Genomic DNA, 16,729 nt, shown 5'->3' on the forward strand with positions numbered 1-16,729 from the left:
CACACTGGGGCACAGAGAAGCGAAGTGGTTCTTAGTACTCTGGATCACACAGCCAATAAATAGCAGAGCCAGGATTCCTATTCAGGGCTGGGGACCCTCATCTGCTCTGAGAAAACCATGCCCTTCCCATACGTCAAAGTATATTGGCAGCAGGCACAGGCAGCAGCAGCAGTTTTGAATAGTGAATATTGTCCTGGGGGGCATGTGGGTGAGACTCAGTGGAGACACACACACACACACACACACACACACATAGACACGAACACACCACACACACACTGGACCAGCTTCAAACCTCCTTTTGCCATGGAACAAGTTGTAATTGGGGTTCTAACCAGGTCTTGGGAGCTTCCAGGGGTCAGTGAAATGAATAAATGGAACTAATGTAGAAATGGGAAATACATGGATCATATCTCAGACCCTTCTCAGAAGGTGTCCCTCACCTTGTCCTAGACTGCCTCCAGGCTTTGAAGATGAGGAGATTTGTATACCAGTCCCCATTTAGTCACTTTTCTGTCCATTACCAAATGCAAATGCTCGTTCCTGAAACCATGCACAGCAGTCTTCTGTCCATGGGGGATATATTCCAAGGCCCTCCAGTGGATGCCTGAGACAGAGGACAGTATCCTTCCCCCACACACATTCTCCTCCCATATATGTGAATATATATGATGTATACATATACATATATATGGATATGTGTGTGTGTGTGTGTATTTAGTCACAAACACTACATTTTTGCCTATATAAACCTATGATAAACTTTCTCCTTTTCTTAAAGGAAGCAGCCTTTACAGCCTTTCTTTGGCATTTCTGAATTGCCGGTATCACTACTCTTGTGTTTTAGTGGCCATAAATAAGTAAACTAAAGATTACTTTATGTCTAGCACTGTGATATACCAAGATAATTGATAGGATAACTGAGATGCCCTAAGAGACTAACAGGTGGGTAGCACACACAGTGTGTATCCTCTGGACAAAGAATGATTCATATCCTGAGTTGTACAGAACTGCATGGCTTAAGATTTCATCATGCTATTTAGAATATCATGCAATTTAAAACGTAGGAGCTGTTAATTTCTGGAATTTTCCATTTAATATTTCCAGACTGTAGTCAATGAAGGGTGACTAAAACTACAGAAAGTGAAACTATAGATAATGGGGGATAATTATAGTCAAACTCCTGCACAAGCGCCTGTGTTGAGGATGAGGGAGTCACAGTCTCACATTCTTCCAAGAATGTATGATCTGGGGATGTAGCCCAGTGGGAGAGCACTTACTTTCCCAGCATGTACAAGGACCTGTGTTCAGTCCCCAGTACTGTGGGTGGGCAGGGAGCATGCTCTTGCATTCCAGGCAGCCAGGGCTCCAGGGAGCTGTTTTTACCAAAATCAAATTAGCCAATGCCCAGCCAGAAAGAATTTTAAGAAAGAATTGTGTGGGCCCCCTCAGTAACCCAACCTCAGCACAGGAGATGAAGGAGCCACCTGGAGCCAAGAATGCTCAGGTATACCTTCCTCATTCCCACTCTTACAAACCATCCACCCTTCTGCCACCCAAGTCACTGAAGTTTCCCTCCCTCCATCTGCAGCTCAGTGGATTCCCGGCACCTCAGGAGGGAACAGGGTAGAAATACCTGGTGTAGAGCCAGACCCAGGGTTCTTGTCAGGCAGTGAAGCCCAGGGGAAGGCGTGTTCTCTCAGGCAATGTTTCCTTTTATATATAGTGGGGTGATAAGACCCACAATCAGCCAGGCAATACCAGGCCCCAGTGCAGAGATAGATCTGGACAACAGAGGCTGGGAGGGGTTTGTGTCTCCTCCTGCTCCTTGGACACTCCCAACCTTGCCTTGCCTGGACCTGCTTCCTCAGTCCATCTGGCTATATGCAGGCCCAAACATGAGAACTATCAAGGCCGCACACCAGAGTAGGGCAAGAAGTTCCTATCTCTCAACTTCAGATACCTTCCTGTTCCAGAAGCCCCCAGATAGGAGGAAACACAGTTCACAGCCCTGACATGTCAGGAAATAAGTCTTTATTACAAAAATCTCCATGTAAACAATAGCAACTGCACTGTACAGCCTCCTTCCAAGGCACGCACAAAGAAGAAAGGCAGGGTCCTGTCCCCTCACATGGGTCTGGCTGGGCTCAGGTTGCTGCTTGGTATATACGTGGGCCTGCACATGCACATCTGTGGGCCCAGCCCTCACCAGCCACTGGGAACTGCCTCCCTGGGCAGCACGGTCCTTCTGTCCATGACCCATGGTGGATGCCCAGCTGGCAGCTCCACAGGGTGTCGAAAGTGAGCTAGCCCTGAGGTACCAGTGGCGGTTGGCTGGGCCAGCCCACCAACCTATCCATCTGCCCACCTCAGTGAGAGCCTGCAGGGTCTCAGAGAACTGAGAGGTCATGGCAGGACTTGGACTTGGCACGAAAGGCCATCTTGCGGCTGTTGCGTGCTACAATGCGGCCCAGGAAGCGTTTTGCCTTCTTGCCAAGGCTCTCCCGCCGCCGGGTTCCAGCTTGCCGTCGTGCATTGGCCTCTTTGCTGTCCCTGCGCAGGCGTATCTGGCGCACAACACCCTCAAACAGTGCCTGGACATTGTGGTGTAGTGCTGCTGATGTCTCGATGAACTTGCAGTCAAAGACCACAGCGCAGGCCCGGCCCTCTAGGTGGTGGGGATAAGCATGTACCAGTAAACAAAGGGTAGGGAACAGCATTCAAACCCTGACCACCCCTGGCAGCTCCCACACAAGAATTCCCAGGTAAGGGGAAAGGGGAGGCCTGGGTCTTCCTTAGAACTCCTGTTCTGAGGGTCCAGGGCACTGCAGGGTTACCCCACAGGCAGGATGTGCCTACATTTAAGGAGCCCCCAAAATGGTAGCCCACAAAAGAAATTCATTCATTCATTTATTTGAAGTCTGATGTTTAAAGGGAAGTACCTCAGTAGTCAACCAAGAAAATAAGAACTATTTTGGACAGCTTTGATGCCATATTATGATGAATGACCCAGTAGACTTGGGTGGTAGACTTGGAGGGTGGTGCAAGTCACTGCTGGGTTCCTCTGTGGTTCTCAGTGATGGAGGCCACAGAGGAGAATACTGAGACTGAGAAGGAAGGGCCAAGCTTACTCTGAGATTGGTCTCAGCCTGCAACCAGACTCTTACCTTCTTGTCTGGTTCCCTGAACTCTCTTCTACCTGATCACTCTCTGTCAGGTCAGGGTCAGTGGGGCAGGAGAGTAGGGCCCCATGGTGCCTTACTTCCCCTAGCAGATGTGACTCTTTTCCCAGGCCTCTTGAGCCATTGGGAGCCCTGTGGAGGACAGTGGGGGCAAAAACTCTCTCTCCCTTCCTTTTCCCTAAGTTGTCTTCCTGAATATTTTTAGCCACTGATGACCCCCCAGGGATTCAAGCTGAGCCAAGACTAACTGGACCACAGTCCAGCCAGGATCTCCCTCCCTTTCCTGACCCTCTGCCTGCTTACCATCCACGGAGACCTCACGAGAGCGCACCAGGTCACTCTTGTTGCCCACAAGGATGATGGGCACATCGTCTGTCTGCCGTGCCCGTCGCAGCTGGACCCGAAGTTCTGAGGCCTTCTCAAAGCTGCCCTTATCAGTTATTGAGTACACGATGACATATGCATCCCCCATGGCCATGCAGTGGCCAGGCAGCCAGCAGCCACCATCCTAAAGAACACACACCCACACACATCAACCCAACAGTCTTCATGCCCCTGACGTGAACCTGTCATTTCCAGCAGGACCCTACCCCAGCTCAACTTCCCACTCCTGCCACGGGTTCCAGTCTAAATCTTACCTGCTCCCAAATGTCATAGACCATGAGTGATGCCTCTTCTCCGTCTACCATGATGGAGCGATCATAAGTGTGCCCTAGGCAGGAGACAAGTAGCCAGGTTACTTGTTGGCTGTCAAAAGCCCCCATTTCCTTGTTTCTTGTAGTGGCCACATCCTCCCTGCTCTTCCCCAGAACCCTCCAACCCTCCTCTCCACTATGAGCAACAAAAATAAGAGCTAGGAGCTGGGGGATGGACAGCATGGTGTGCCTGACCTCCATCTACATCCCTCTAGGCTAGTAAAGTCTTGAATGCTCCCTGCCCTCCTGCTGTCTGTCCCCATGGTGGCTCTGATCACAGTGCCTGTAGAATAGTGACTGTCATACCCCCGGGGTCCAGCCTTGGCCATCCAGGGCTCTTCTCCTAGAACTCCCTCTGCTTGTATTCCTGCCAGCCTTGGCAGGGAGGGATGTCCTGCCCCACACAGTAGTCACATCCAAGCCCTGGGTCTTCTATTTTGGGCATTTCTTTCCTACCAAGGTCTGACATGTGGGGTGGGGATGGGGGTGGAGTCCTTTCTTCCTTAAGTCTCTGCATCTTGAAATAGGAAAGTAGACTCTGAAATAGGTAGGGCTGATTTTGAAACTGCCTTTAGAAGTCCATGGTATTTACTGTTTCTAGTCCAGGTCTCCGGCCTCACAGCCCCCCAACCTCATCCCATTCCCGCACCAGGGGGAATCTCCCCTCCCCTGAACAGTAGCATCACCTCACCTGCAGACTCTGCTTCAGGCCCGTCCTCTACACCACCGAAGATACGCGCCAGAGCACTCTTGCCCACGCCTGGAGCCCCTAGCAGCAGCACCTTGTAAACGCTGTCGTCTGAACTGCTGCCCCCTGAGCTGAGCGAGTCGGAAGAGCCCTCTGGCCAGTCCAGCCTCCGATCCTGGGGCCCGGTTCCAGTCGCAGCAGCTACCAGGGCGCCAGGAGACAGCGCCGCCTGCAGGTCTCGCTCGTCCACAGGCATGCTACGGCGGTGAAGCGGAGGCGCCGGGCCCCAGGGGGTGCTGCCCCGACGGCGCTCGCGCTCCCGGACCCCACCGCGGCTCCCACCAGCTCCGTTGCCACCGCGGTTCAGAGTCATCGCGTCCAACGCCGTCTGGGGTCTGGGGGACGGGAACCGGGATATCAGTGTAAGCCGCAGGGAAGGCGGGATGCGGAGTCAGGCAAGATGCTCGGATCTGCCGCCACCTACTCCCAGGCACTAGGGTCCTTGAGTCCTAACCTGTGATCCCGCAGGGCCTGGCCTATCCATCCCCAACCCAGACGGTGCGGCCCACCCGGCTCTGCCAGGGCACTCACCCACTCACACACAGACAGGGTCAGGACCAGGATCCGGGCTCCAATACAGATACAGCCCGCTGAGTCTAAGATTCAATCCACTCGCAGACCAGGGTTCAGCCACTTGGACCCTTGCTGATGCCGCAGCCTCTGCCGCCTCTGCTCTCTTCAGCTCCTGCTGGTCTGGGCTCCGGAGCCGCCTATTTAAGCCCCCGCCCGCCCCCTCCGCCCCCGTCCACGCTGCTGTGGGGGCTGACGTGTTCGGCCCGGGAATCCCCCACCCTCCCCCTGGGACCTCACCCCCACCCCAACACACACACACACACACACACACACACACACTCCCACTCATCAGGGGCGGGGCAGGTTGTGTGAGAGGGTGGGAGGAGGAAGGAGGAAGCGATTGGGGGGTGTGAGAGGGAGGCAGGCAGCGGTAAACTGGACCAGTCAAGCAGTAGCTCCCCTCTGGGGAAGAATTAGGTCTGGCCCTTTAAGAGTGAATTCTCCCTTCCCTCTCCTAGTCCTGGCCTGTTGCCCAAGCAAGTAGACTAGTTGTGGACTGGACAGAGATTCACCTTCTCCGCCTATGATACCCACTCCCCACAGGCCCAGATACCAAACTAAATCCCTGCTTCTAACCTCAACACCAAGTCCTATTCTCTTCTCTGTTCTGGGATATTGGAGATTCACCCTAAGAAGTCTGCCCTTCAGGGTGAGGGTGGTTATCACTCATAAACCCCTGGAGGCCCTTAGAGGGCTTCTGGGGGAGAGACCAGGGGGACCCTCTGGCAGCACCAAGCAGATGCAGATGCTCTAATCCTGAGGAGGAAACACAGGCCCAGAGAAGGGAAAAGTTGAACTCAGTCCCCACCCCACCTCCTGGCACCTGCCAAACAGCTGCCAGCAACTCTGCTAAAAATATCAGTCCTCCTCCTGGCCCTCCCTGGTCATTCTGCTCCTGGCCTGAAAGTTGCCAGAGCTAAGGAAATTCAGGCAGAGGCCAGCCACTTTAGAGTCTTCAAGCTTTGCCAGTTTCATAGCCTCAGGCTGAGCCTGCTGTTTAGCACCCCCAGGCCCAGGAGGGGCATAGATGCAGAATAGGGGCAAGAGATGGGGAATGTCTTAACCACCCATTGGTGCCATCATTGTCCAGAGTTCACACCTTTCCTCAGATCTAGGGTGGTGGCTGGGGCACAGAGGGAAGGAGAGGCAATGGGGGACAGAGTGTCTAGTCCTGGCTCTGCCTCCAGCCTACTGACTCTTGCCCTTCTCCTAGTCTTAGGGTGCCCAGCTATATAAATCGGGCATCATGACCTATTCCCCCCACCTTGCTCATCTCTGGGGTGCATGAGGGTTGGGGGTAGACAGGCTGTGACAGGAGCTTGCTATCAGACTCTGACGTTGGATTGTGACGTTTGAGTGTCGTGGGGGTGGAGAGTACCCATCTGTGACTCAGGTGACATCATGGATGAAACCTAGTGGGCTCTCGCAGGTTGTCATGGAGACCTGGGCCAGGCTCTCTGGCTGCTGTGTCAGTTTCCTTGGCAACATTTAAGAAGGCATTGAATTGAGGAGGGCCTGGCTAAGTAAGGTTAGCAGGTTCATGCAGGGCCCTCTTATTCCTGAGTTCCCAAAAGTAGGTAAGAGCTGGGCTAAGGGGAGGCCTGTCCATAGGAAGGAATTTCAGAGGCCTGGGTAGCCCCACGCTGACTTTGGCTTCCTGGACAAAGTCCAGTGCGAAGAGGGAGCCATGAGTCCAGCCTCTCATCAGAGGACAGAAGTCTCAAGAGCTATACACCACTTCCCATCAGGAATCCTGGATAGCTGCTTGTGATGCCTCCCCCCACCCCTGCCACCTGTAACACATACACAGTGTGGCTGGAAAGAGCCCATAGGTGCCTGGAAGTGTCTGGCAGAAGTGGATGGGTGAGGGGGATGGGCGGGGGGGTGTGTGGAGAGGAGGAGGTGGTAGCTACAGCCCTTCCCAGCAGGGGCCATGCAGGGAAACACTGCTGGCTTTCCCCTCTGGTAATCTGAGCTCTTGACCTCAGCTGTGTGTCTTCATTGCCAAGGGAACCACATCCACACAGGGCTACTCAGACCCCAGGCATTCTGGCAGCTGCCCCAACAGGCCAGAGACACTCATCACGAGCCTAGGTATGGCCAGGGGCCCTAGGACATGACCTTGAGACATCCCTGCCTGTTCAGAATTGAGGTTGGAGCCAGGCCTAGGATCCTCTGTCCTTTGCTGTTTACCTCTGTCCATTTATCATGGCTGAGACTCAGTTTTCTCCTGTATAGACCAAGGATAATGTGTTCTTGGGGATTTTTCTCAGATAAATAACATGAACTACAGAGGTAAGGTAGCTGGCTCACGTCTGGCACAGGGTAATATCTCAGAAAGAACACTTCTATTTTTATTACTCTTGGTTGGATGGGGCAGGTTGAGTTAATCTGTTGGCACTCTCTTGCTGCTGCACCATTCTCTCTAGGATGGTGATCTGCCCAGGAAAGGGGCAGAGATCTCAGGAATAATGCAAATAGCATTCCCCTTTATAGGGTCTCATGCTCTCCCCTTTCTTCAGGTAACAAAATGTTGCAAAGGGAACTTAGTTACAGTGTCCCCACCCTTTCTCACTCCTCAACCCAGTGCTCCAGGGCCTCTGCTCTGTTTTAAGACTCCATCCATTCATTCATTCCATTAACCTACAATAAGTATCTACTGTATGCCAGGTGGTTGTTCAGGGAGGCAGGATTATGAATGGAAATATAGCTACATATGTTCATGTGTGTCATCTAACCCCTGGGACAATCTCATTTAGCTATGATTGATTATTCCCATTTAAAAAATATGGTAACCAAGGCCTGAGGGGTCGTGGCCAGAAACACAGAGCCAGATACACCTGGCAGAGGGTATCAAAAAACCTTAAACTCCACCACCTTCCACCACACCCCAGGTCCTCACACATCAGCTGGTGTTCCAGAAAGTTCCTTTGGCATTGGCCTAGTGTGCACAGATGGTGCCCTGCAGGCAGCCAGGGGCTAGGCACAGATGAGTCAAGACTGTCCAGGGGACTATATGAAATGCCAGATATGGCATGGGCAGCTTGGTATCCCTCACCCACCAAGGCCTGGCTGTCAGGAAGGCCAGCAGAATGACTCAGCAACACCTGCCTTCCCTGTGAGTCCCACTTTCAGCTGCACATAGACACCATGGCCACCTCAGACAATTGGGGGTATCAGGGCAGAGGTTTGCATGTGGTAAGGCCTACAGCTTGGGAAAACTGCTAGAATCTGATCACCTGGTATATCACCCTTCCTCTTGAGAGCACTCAGCTTCTTCATCTGTGAAATAGGGGATCTGATGTCTGGAAGGTCATCTGAGATAGGCCCAGAGCCACTTTAAATTTCCACAGAGCAGTCCTAAGTACTGCCATGACTGTCGCTACATCACAGGTAAAAACCAAACAAAACTGAGCAATGGCTGAGGACTTCACCTCTCTGATCTTAGGCAGCCACATTCAGAGCCTCTCCTTGGTCCCTGGGTGACAATAGTACTCCTAAAAACTGATTGTGATGATGATAGGAGTTGGGGGTCTCAGGTAGGCCTAAGCCCTTCTCTAGAGGCAACAGTGTTCCCTGTCATCTAAGCAGTACCTATCAGGCTGCTCAGGTTCTCCTTTATTTCCTAGTTGGAAGTCTTAGAAGGAATTTTTTATTAAGCCCATTTCCTTATCTGCAAATTGGGGATAAGAAAAGCAACCATTACACAGGGTTAGATGGAGAACTATCCAACTAGACTGTAAGTGTAAAGCCCTTGGTCCAATGCCCACTCTTAGGACAGGCTTAAGGTTGTCGGTGGTGCTCAAGAACAGATTTACCAAGTGCCCAGGTTTCCTTTTGAGGCTTCTTTAGGTCTCAGCCCATAATCACTTCTGAGCCCCAGCGGCTATGGTGTGTTCCCATTTATCCTCAGAGAAAGAAACTGTGCCAGAGAATCCCAAGGCAGGGAGCCCTGGGAAAGAACTCCTAACTGGCAGAGCTAGTATCTAAGCCTGAGGTCTCTCCAAGTAACCAAGTGCACTTAGGACCCAGAGCCAGGGGGAGGTGGAGGTGGAGGCCCCAGAACTGAAACATCATTTCATGGGGTTGAGCTCCCCTTCTTACCCAACACCTGGGGTGTCATACATCTCTGGGAGGACTGATAGAAAGGGTTCCTCAGGATTCTTTCAGCAGAGAAAGCTGATGTCACTGCCTTGATGAGGAAACAAGATTGAGCATCACCATCAGCTGGACAAGCTATTATCACAAACTTATAAGAGGACAGGTTTATCTTGGCTCATAGTTTTGGAGATTTCAGTCCCTTATTTGTTGGCTGTTGCTTTGGACCCGTGGTGAGGCAGAACACTGTTTGTGTGACAGAGCAAAGCCTCTCACCTCATGGCCAGGAAGCAAAAGAGAGTAAGAGAGGGTGTCCACTATCCTCCCTGGAGGGTACACCCTCAACAACATGAAGACCTCCTCTTATGCCTTAGCATATGGACACAATATTTTTTATGTGGTGCTGAGGATTGAACCCAGTGCCACATGTGTGCTAGGCAAGGGCTCCACCACTGAGATACAACCCCAGCACCAATTGCTCAGTTCTTCTTCTTTTTTTTCTTATTGCTCAGTTCTTGACCAATCAAAAGTACTATAACTGCTGGGCATGATTGTGCACACCTGTAACCTCAGCAAGCTGAGGTAGGAGAATTGCAAGTTTGAGGCCATCCTCAACAGCTTAGTGAGGACCTAAGCAACTTAGCAAGGCCATAAGCAACTTAGTGAGACTCTGTCTCAAAATAAAAGGGCTGGGGATGTAGCTCTGGTAAAGTGCCCCTGGGTTCAATTCCCAGTACTGCAAAGAAAAAAAAAAAAGTGCTGTGACTACACAGGTTTATCTTATATAGATGTCAAAATGAAAGGTCATGTCTCTGTAAATTACTCTCAAATATACTTATATTTATATGCACACATATAAATAAGGCCAGTGTTATAACAGGTCAACAATTGTTGGATCTACTGATGGTGTTTTTTTTTGTGATTAACTATGACTTATTGAGAAATTAACACACAGATTAGAACTCTCAGTCTTCATATTATCTAATATTCTTCAAAAACTGGATGTGGTTATGGTAAGGCAGTTTATTCTATTTTATCTTTTTGATTTTTCTGATGGTGTTTGATATAAAGGTATATTCACATATTACTCTTTCAGTTTTTTTTTGTATAATTTTAACTTTAGTCCCTAATCAAAACACTGGGAGAGATTTTAAAAACAAGTAAAGAACCACAAATCTTTGATCCGCCCTACATAGGCACCCATTATAACTACCCTCTCCCAAATCCCAAGTGACTCCGCCAAGATGAAAGATGCTAAGGCATGATGGGAAATGAATATAAATTAAGGGTTTATTACAAAATGCAAAATGTTAGTTTCTCATCATCTATGATTCAAGAAAACAAGCCATAAGCCTTGGGTGAAGCTGAGGCCAGGACACTGGTGTGCAGGCTGAGGGCCAAAGTCAGGCTCAGGAGCGGGCTGACAGGCACTGATTCACAACCTCCAGCAGGTGAGTGTTCTCTAGGGCAGCTGCAACTCGCTCCTTATCTGCAAGCTGTTTGTTCACTGGGTCGGGGAGGAGTGAGAAAGGCAGAATCAAAGCCATGCTCTCTGAGCTGGGGATATAACTCAGTGGTAGAGCACTTGCCTAGCATATACAAAGTCCTGAGTTCAATCCCCAGTTTCTCTCTCTCACACACACAAAGCCAAGCTCTGACCAGGCTACCAGCCAGTCCACCTCTGAGCTTTAGAACAGTATGTCCCCACCAGTAAGGCTCTTCTGTCCCATCCTTCCCAGAATCCTTGATTAGGGTACCCCAATAACCTGAGTTGACACCTATCCTGCCTTCTTTAGGACCCTTCTCACTTGGCTGCTCATGTCTACCTCCAATATTGCTGAAGCCTGACACACTGATCTTACATGCTTGAGGAGTGCAGGAGGGAAGTATATGGTAAGCAGGAGACTCGAGTCAGGCCAGCTTTGGTCTGGGTCACCACCTTCACTGAAAAAAATCTGGCAATTTCCCTCACTCAGTCCCCCACCCCCAATGTTGGCCTATAAACCTCTGTGGTGAGAGAAGCTTCTGACAGCTTAGAGCCCTGGCACACCATCCTCACCCCCAGCCCACATTTACCTGCATGCTCCGAGGCATGGGTCCCTGGTGTGATGTGCACATCCATCTGGAAAGGAGATAACCTGAGCCTGAGTGGGTACCCACCCATCAGTCCCCCTTCTGCCCCTTCAACAAAACCCTCAGGCACCACCTCCAACTGAGCCTTCCTCCCAATCCACCCCTGGGTTCTGGCCCTTCCATTACACCTCTAACCAATCCACAACCACTCCAACTCTACCCAAAGAACTGATCAACAACTGTTAATTTAAAGGCCTGCCTAAGCTGGGCATGATGGCATATGCCTGTAATCCCAAAGACTTGGGAGCCTGAGGCAGGATGATTCCAAGTTTGAGGTCAGCCTCCCCAGCTTAGTGAGATCCTGTCTCAAAATAAAACTAAAAAGAACTGGGGATGTGGCTCAGTGGTAATGCACTTCTAGGTTCAATCCCCAGGACATACATACATACATACATACATAAATAAATGTCTGTGCCCCATCCTTAATCCAAATTCATGTGCAGCTCCTTATATCCCTTCTGCCACACTCCTCACTACTTTCTGCACTTTCTAGATCACAATTTTTGAAAAACCATGAAGCACATCCCCAGCCCTTGTTATTTTTCTTTTGAGCAGGGTCTCACTAAGTTGCTGAGGCTGGCCTTGAACTTGCAATTCCCCTGCCTCAGTCTCCTAAGTCACTGGGATTATAGGCATGCTTCACCATGCCTGGCACCAGATCACAATTTTTAATTTTTGTCATATCAAGTTAGAAAGTTTCCTTTCAGTTCTCAACTAGTTGGGATCCTTCCAGACTCCACTCTGATGTTCTCTTCAAGTTCATTCTCTCCCTTTTCTTTTTCCCCAGTAGCAGACCAAGACATTTCACCCTCAAGTCTCAAAATGAACTGACCTTGAAACGCTGGGGAAGTGAACGCAGAAGCTTGACTTTGATGGACAAGCCAATCAGGGTGGCCATGCTGCAGTGTGGAATGGTGGGCGTGAAGGCCACTGCCACTGTGCTCTCGGGGTCGCTAACCTGGCAGTGGTGGGGAGATGTCAAGGATCATGGCCATACCCTTGGTTTGTTGGTATGGACAGAGGCCCTCTTCTTGGTTTGTTGCTTTGGACAAGTCACCTATACTTTATGGGCTTCAGTTTCAACATCTGTAAAAACAGGCAAGACAATCCTCCTCCCAAATATACCCCTAAATGTCCCTAAGCTGAAAGCCATTCCCTGATGTACAGAGGAGCCTTTCTGACTCTCCCGAACAAGTTGCTCCCCTCTGACACTGGGAGTGACTCACCTGAACCCGAACTTGCTCTACTACGTTCAATTCCTCTAGTGTCAGTGGATGCTCCGGGTCATTGATGGAGCGAATAAGATGTGTCAAGTGAAGGAAAACGGACTTGTGTGTTTTTGGCCACTCAGAACCCTCCGCCAGGAATACCTGGCCAGAATATTCCTCTATCCGCTGCTGGACATCACTTCTCCGCCTGCCCCAAGACCCCCAAACCCGCCCGCGCCCAGCAGCGGCGGATATCAAAGATCTCCCGCGCGTCGATGCTGTCGGGAACCTGCTCGTCTTCCTCGCCCGCCGTCACCGGCCGCTCCCCAGAGCGCTCATAGATGAGGGGGTTAGCGTTCTCCAGGAGGCTACCGCCCACTCCGCTGCCGCCGCCCACCATGCCGGAACCGCTGTCGACCGGAGTCAGTAAGCTCTTCCGCTCCTACTGGCGCACTTCCTGGGAACGGGAAGAGGGCGGGGCGTCTTTACGGGGTCACGCGAGGGACAAGCGGCGCTGCGGGTTCTCAGCCCCGGGTCTCAGAGAACTGTTGGCTGCTCCGCCGCTCGCCTCTTATCCTCGATTCTGGGAGTTGATCCCAGGGGTACTCCACCACTGAGCTACATCCCTTTTTATATTTTATTTTTAAACAGGGTATAGCTAAGTTGCCCAGGCTGGCCTCAAGTTTGCTATCCTCTGCCTCAGCCTCGGGATTACAGGAGCCGCTGTCTAGCTAAGAACTAGGTTTGGCGTACTGGTTACTCGGACCAGGAAATAACTTGACAGTTATCGCAAACGGGCTGAGAAGGGACCTGGCGACGCTGGACACTGCGAGCCGGTTGGGAGCTGGAACGCGGAGGCCACGGCCCAGTTGTCGGAGGGCACTGACAGCTGAGGTTGAGCCCCGCACCAGTTTTCCTCCGGGATGTCCGGCTGGGCGGGCACTCCCGTGCCCAGGCTAGCTCTCTCTATCCTGGCAGTGTTCTCGGGGTTTCAGAATCTTCCAGTGATGAACCTGCCTCCCCCGCAGAATCGGACCTGGGATTGACCTGCCGGGTTCCAAAAGCTGGGACCAGCAGGCACTCTTTAATGTTAAATGTTTCTCAGGTGGATAAGGGGCATTGAAATCGATCTTCCGTGGAGTGGGGAGAGTGAAAGCCCTGCTGATGGGGAGGTCAATGAGAAGTGCACATTCACGTGTGCATTTCAAAAGATGAGCCATGATTGAATAGGGAGGGGCCTGTGCAGACCCCTCAGACCACGAAGCGGAACCAATAAACTCTGCTCCAGAAGATGATGAGCTTTCAGAGTTAATGGCTCAGCCACACCTCCCTGCCTTTGTTTAAACTGATCCCTTCACCAAATGGAAGGTCCATTCTGTTCATGTAAGGATTCCTTGGCTTCTCCAGTTACAGTTCTGAATCATTAAACACCATATCCCTGAATGCCTCTTTTCTGTTCCCAAAAATCTAACTAAATTAAGGGAACAATGAGAGCAAGCCTGGGCTGGAAAGTCCAGGTACATAGGCTTTCTGTGGAAGGACACTGGCTTTCTCTTATGCACTCTGGGAGCATGTTACTTTACCTGTAAAAAGTTACTTTCTTGCAGGCACACCAGGACTGTTGCTCCTTAGGATAATGGCCATACAAGCAAGCTAATGCTGATGATGTCACTGCTTCTTCAGTCGAACATATAAGACCCCTTTCTGAATGGGGATAGGCATGGAACTGAGGGCACTGTTGAAGGGATGCATGTCCTTGTCCAGCCAGCTGCCAGTGGACAAAATGCTCTGAGAGTCAAGGAGGCACTGTATGGCAAAGCACCTTAAGGAACAGAGGGACAAAGGTGCTATCTGTTTGGCTTGTCCACACTGAACTCTTGTTGGTGCAGTCACTGATCTGCTGTAAGCTTTCCCCTAGAAATCATATGTCTCATTTGCTGTCTCTGAACACTTTCTTTGTCCTTACTGCAGCTTACCCTATTGCCCTGGCACAACTGGCCTGTGAAAATGACAAACTTTTTGCTTCCTTCTTTCTCAACATTTCCTACTTCCTACTTTCTCAACACATTTCTTTCTTTGGGCCACTACTGCAAAGATAGTGAATCAGTGAATCCAGGTGTGAGGAGAGGGTTCCTAGGGTTCTCAGAAGGGCTGGCACAGTGCCTTGGAAGGTGGACAAAGCAGGTAGGCAAAAGGGAGATGGCCCAGCTCCCCCCACTGCCCACTAGTTCCATGACCTCTGCCCAGTCAGGGTGGCTCTCCAACAGCACCCACCTCTCCCAGTGGTACCCATTGCCTCAACTTTTCCCTCCTGGTTCCAAACTCTATCTGAGCCTGGACAGGTCCTGCTCCACAGTGGCCTGTGGGTGAGCATGGTGCCCACAGCAGCAGAAAAGAAGGTGCCAGGAAGTAGGGAGGTGGTGGAGATGAAGAAGGGGAAATGTGACCATCCCATAAACCCCCAAATCCCAGGGTGACTCCCCTGAAATCAGAGAGAAAGGATTAGGCCTGTCTAAGGACACCTAACATAGAGGATTGAGTCCACTATTAGACCTCTGAAAGCCCTGGAGGGGCAGGTCAGAAGAGAAGCAGGGATTGGGACATTTCTCTCCAATATATGTGGCTGTGGCTATATCTGCTACTGACCTTCAGGTATTACTACTACTACTATTACTAGTACTAGTACTACTAATACCTTGCCAGTTATGTTTGGCTCTAAGTATTTTGTCCCCTCTGGCCAGAGAAGCACCTGGAATCCTCTAAAATGTCCCCAGGCAAGGTTACTGGCTTTGTGGGACACAACAGCCCTTCTCACCACATGACCCCCCATCATACCACATCCCAAAGCAAAACAGGGAGGCTGTAGGTTCCCCTCACCCATGGACTTGAGCTGGGCCACAGACATGGCTTGGGTTTCAGGACAAACGTGATAGTGATCTGCACATATCAGAAGGCTCCAGGCCCTTATCAGGAATAGTTGCCAGGAGGTTACCATGCTCAGGATGTCTGCAGCCCTTGATCTCTCTCACCTCAAAGGTTTCTAGTGTGGAACCTGACCAGATCCTCAACACTTTCCCAGTGTAATCTTCCCAGGGGAATCCATGCTCACCTCACTCCCATGGCCCGCCCCTGCCAGGCTTCCTTCCTTACCTGCACTTGATCAGGCTCTTGGAGGACACCAGGACCTTCCAGACAGGAAAATCTACCCAGCCTCACTGATGGATCCTCTTCAGGTTGGCTCAATCAACCTATAAAAGACCCTGACTCCAGCAACAGATACTGCAGGTTCCTGAGGAGGGAAGTAGTGATGGCTTCTTGGGGACTCAGCTCTTCACAGTCACTGTGGCAATCCACAGGGCCAGGTACCAGCAGCCAAGGAACAGGTGTGTGTGCTTATAGCTGGAGACTCTGTGGGAGGGATGATGTTCCCTGAGAGTCTCGACTTGGGCTGTGGGATGCCCCATTACTCTTCTATGGGAAACTAACTTCTATCCACTCAAGCACTGCCACCTATGCTATTTCAGGCCTGAATGGGTACAGGGATAAATGATGAATGTCAACACAGGCCCCAAAAGGTTCCAAAACAGGCCCTTAGAGACACAATTTCCCAGCTTCAGGAAGAGTGAGATCTTAAGCCCTCAACAATCATTAGTCCTCCCCGGAAGTCTGGGCTCCATCCCGGCTTCCACAGAGCCTCTGACCTCTACCTTGTTAGGAAATGACTTTAAAGAAAGGCAGAGCATCAGGTGGAGCAGGGACTGAGAGTGTCTGGGAGCAAATCAGGACCAGAGGTCCAGTGTTGACCATTGCACAGCTTCTGGAATACCTTAATCCATTGTTACTAAATATTTTAGTTTTTTTTTTTGTCACTGGGACCAAAAGACCTGGCCAAAACAGGAGGAAAAGTTTATTTGGCTCACAGTTTCAGAGGTCTCAGCCCATAGACAGCTGACTACATACCTCTGGGCATGAACTAAAGCAGAACGCCATAACAGAAGAGTATGGTGAAGAAAAGCAGCTCAGGACATGGCAATTAAGAAGGAGAAAGATAAAGTGTAAGTCCCAAAGACAGGTCCCCAGTGACCCACCTCT

At 50.8% G+C, this 16,729-nt stretch overlaps 2 protein-coding genes across 5 annotated transcripts; both read right to left on the reverse strand.

The window, feature by feature from the left end:
* Positions 1-2,038: 2,038 nt before the first annotated feature.
* On the reverse strand, positions 2,039-5,330 carry Rrad (RRAD, Ras related glycolysis inhibitor and calcium channel regulator). Of its 2 annotated transcripts, none has more exons than XM_076838560.1 (5): positions 5,165-5,330; positions 4,569-4,960; positions 3,821-3,894; positions 3,486-3,690; positions 2,039-2,668 (listed from the first exon to the last, which is right to left on the reverse strand). In XM_076838560.1, the coding sequence occupies exons 2-5, from the start codon at positions 4,936-4,938 to the stop codon at positions 2,391-2,393; spliced, it is 927 nt and encodes a 308-aa protein (XP_076694675.1). In that variant the 5' UTR covers positions 4,939-4,960; positions 5,165-5,330; the 3' UTR covers positions 2,039-2,390. The 2 variants fall into 2 exon arrangements, with proteins under 2 accessions (XP_076694675.1, XP_076694674.1); XM_076838559.1 differs by having other exon boundaries at positions 5,157-5,330.
* Positions 5,331-5,448: 118 nt separating this feature from the next.
* On the reverse strand, positions 5,449-13,069 carry Ciao2b (cytosolic iron-sulfur assembly component 2B). 3 transcript variants are annotated; one of them, XR_013089222.1, is made up of 6 exons: positions 12,891-13,069; positions 12,656-12,733; positions 12,262-12,387; positions 11,373-11,418; positions 9,303-9,390; positions 5,449-7,428 (listed from the first exon to the last, which is right to left on the reverse strand). XR_013089222.1 is itself a non-coding variant. In XM_076838958.1 (5 exons), the coding sequence occupies exons 1-5, from the start codon at positions 13,035-13,037 to the stop codon at positions 9,365-9,367; spliced, it is 423 nt and encodes a 140-aa protein (XP_076695073.1). In that variant the 5' UTR covers positions 13,038-13,069; the 3' UTR covers positions 5,449-9,364. The 3 variants fall into 3 exon arrangements, 2 of the variants coding, with proteins under 2 accessions (XP_076695073.1, XP_076695072.1); XM_076838958.1 differs by having other exon boundaries at positions 5,449-9,390; XM_076838957.1 differs by lacking the exons at positions 5,449-7,428; positions 9,303-9,390 and adding an exon at positions 10,569-10,803.
* Positions 13,070-16,729: the final 3,660 nt, after the last annotated feature.

Source organism: Callospermophilus lateralis, chromosome 18 (genome assembly GCF_048772815.1).
Source record: "Callospermophilus lateralis isolate mCalLat2 chromosome 18, mCalLat2.hap1, whole genome shotgun sequence".
NCBI lineage: Eukaryota > Metazoa > Chordata > Mammalia > Rodentia > Sciuridae > Callospermophilus > Callospermophilus lateralis.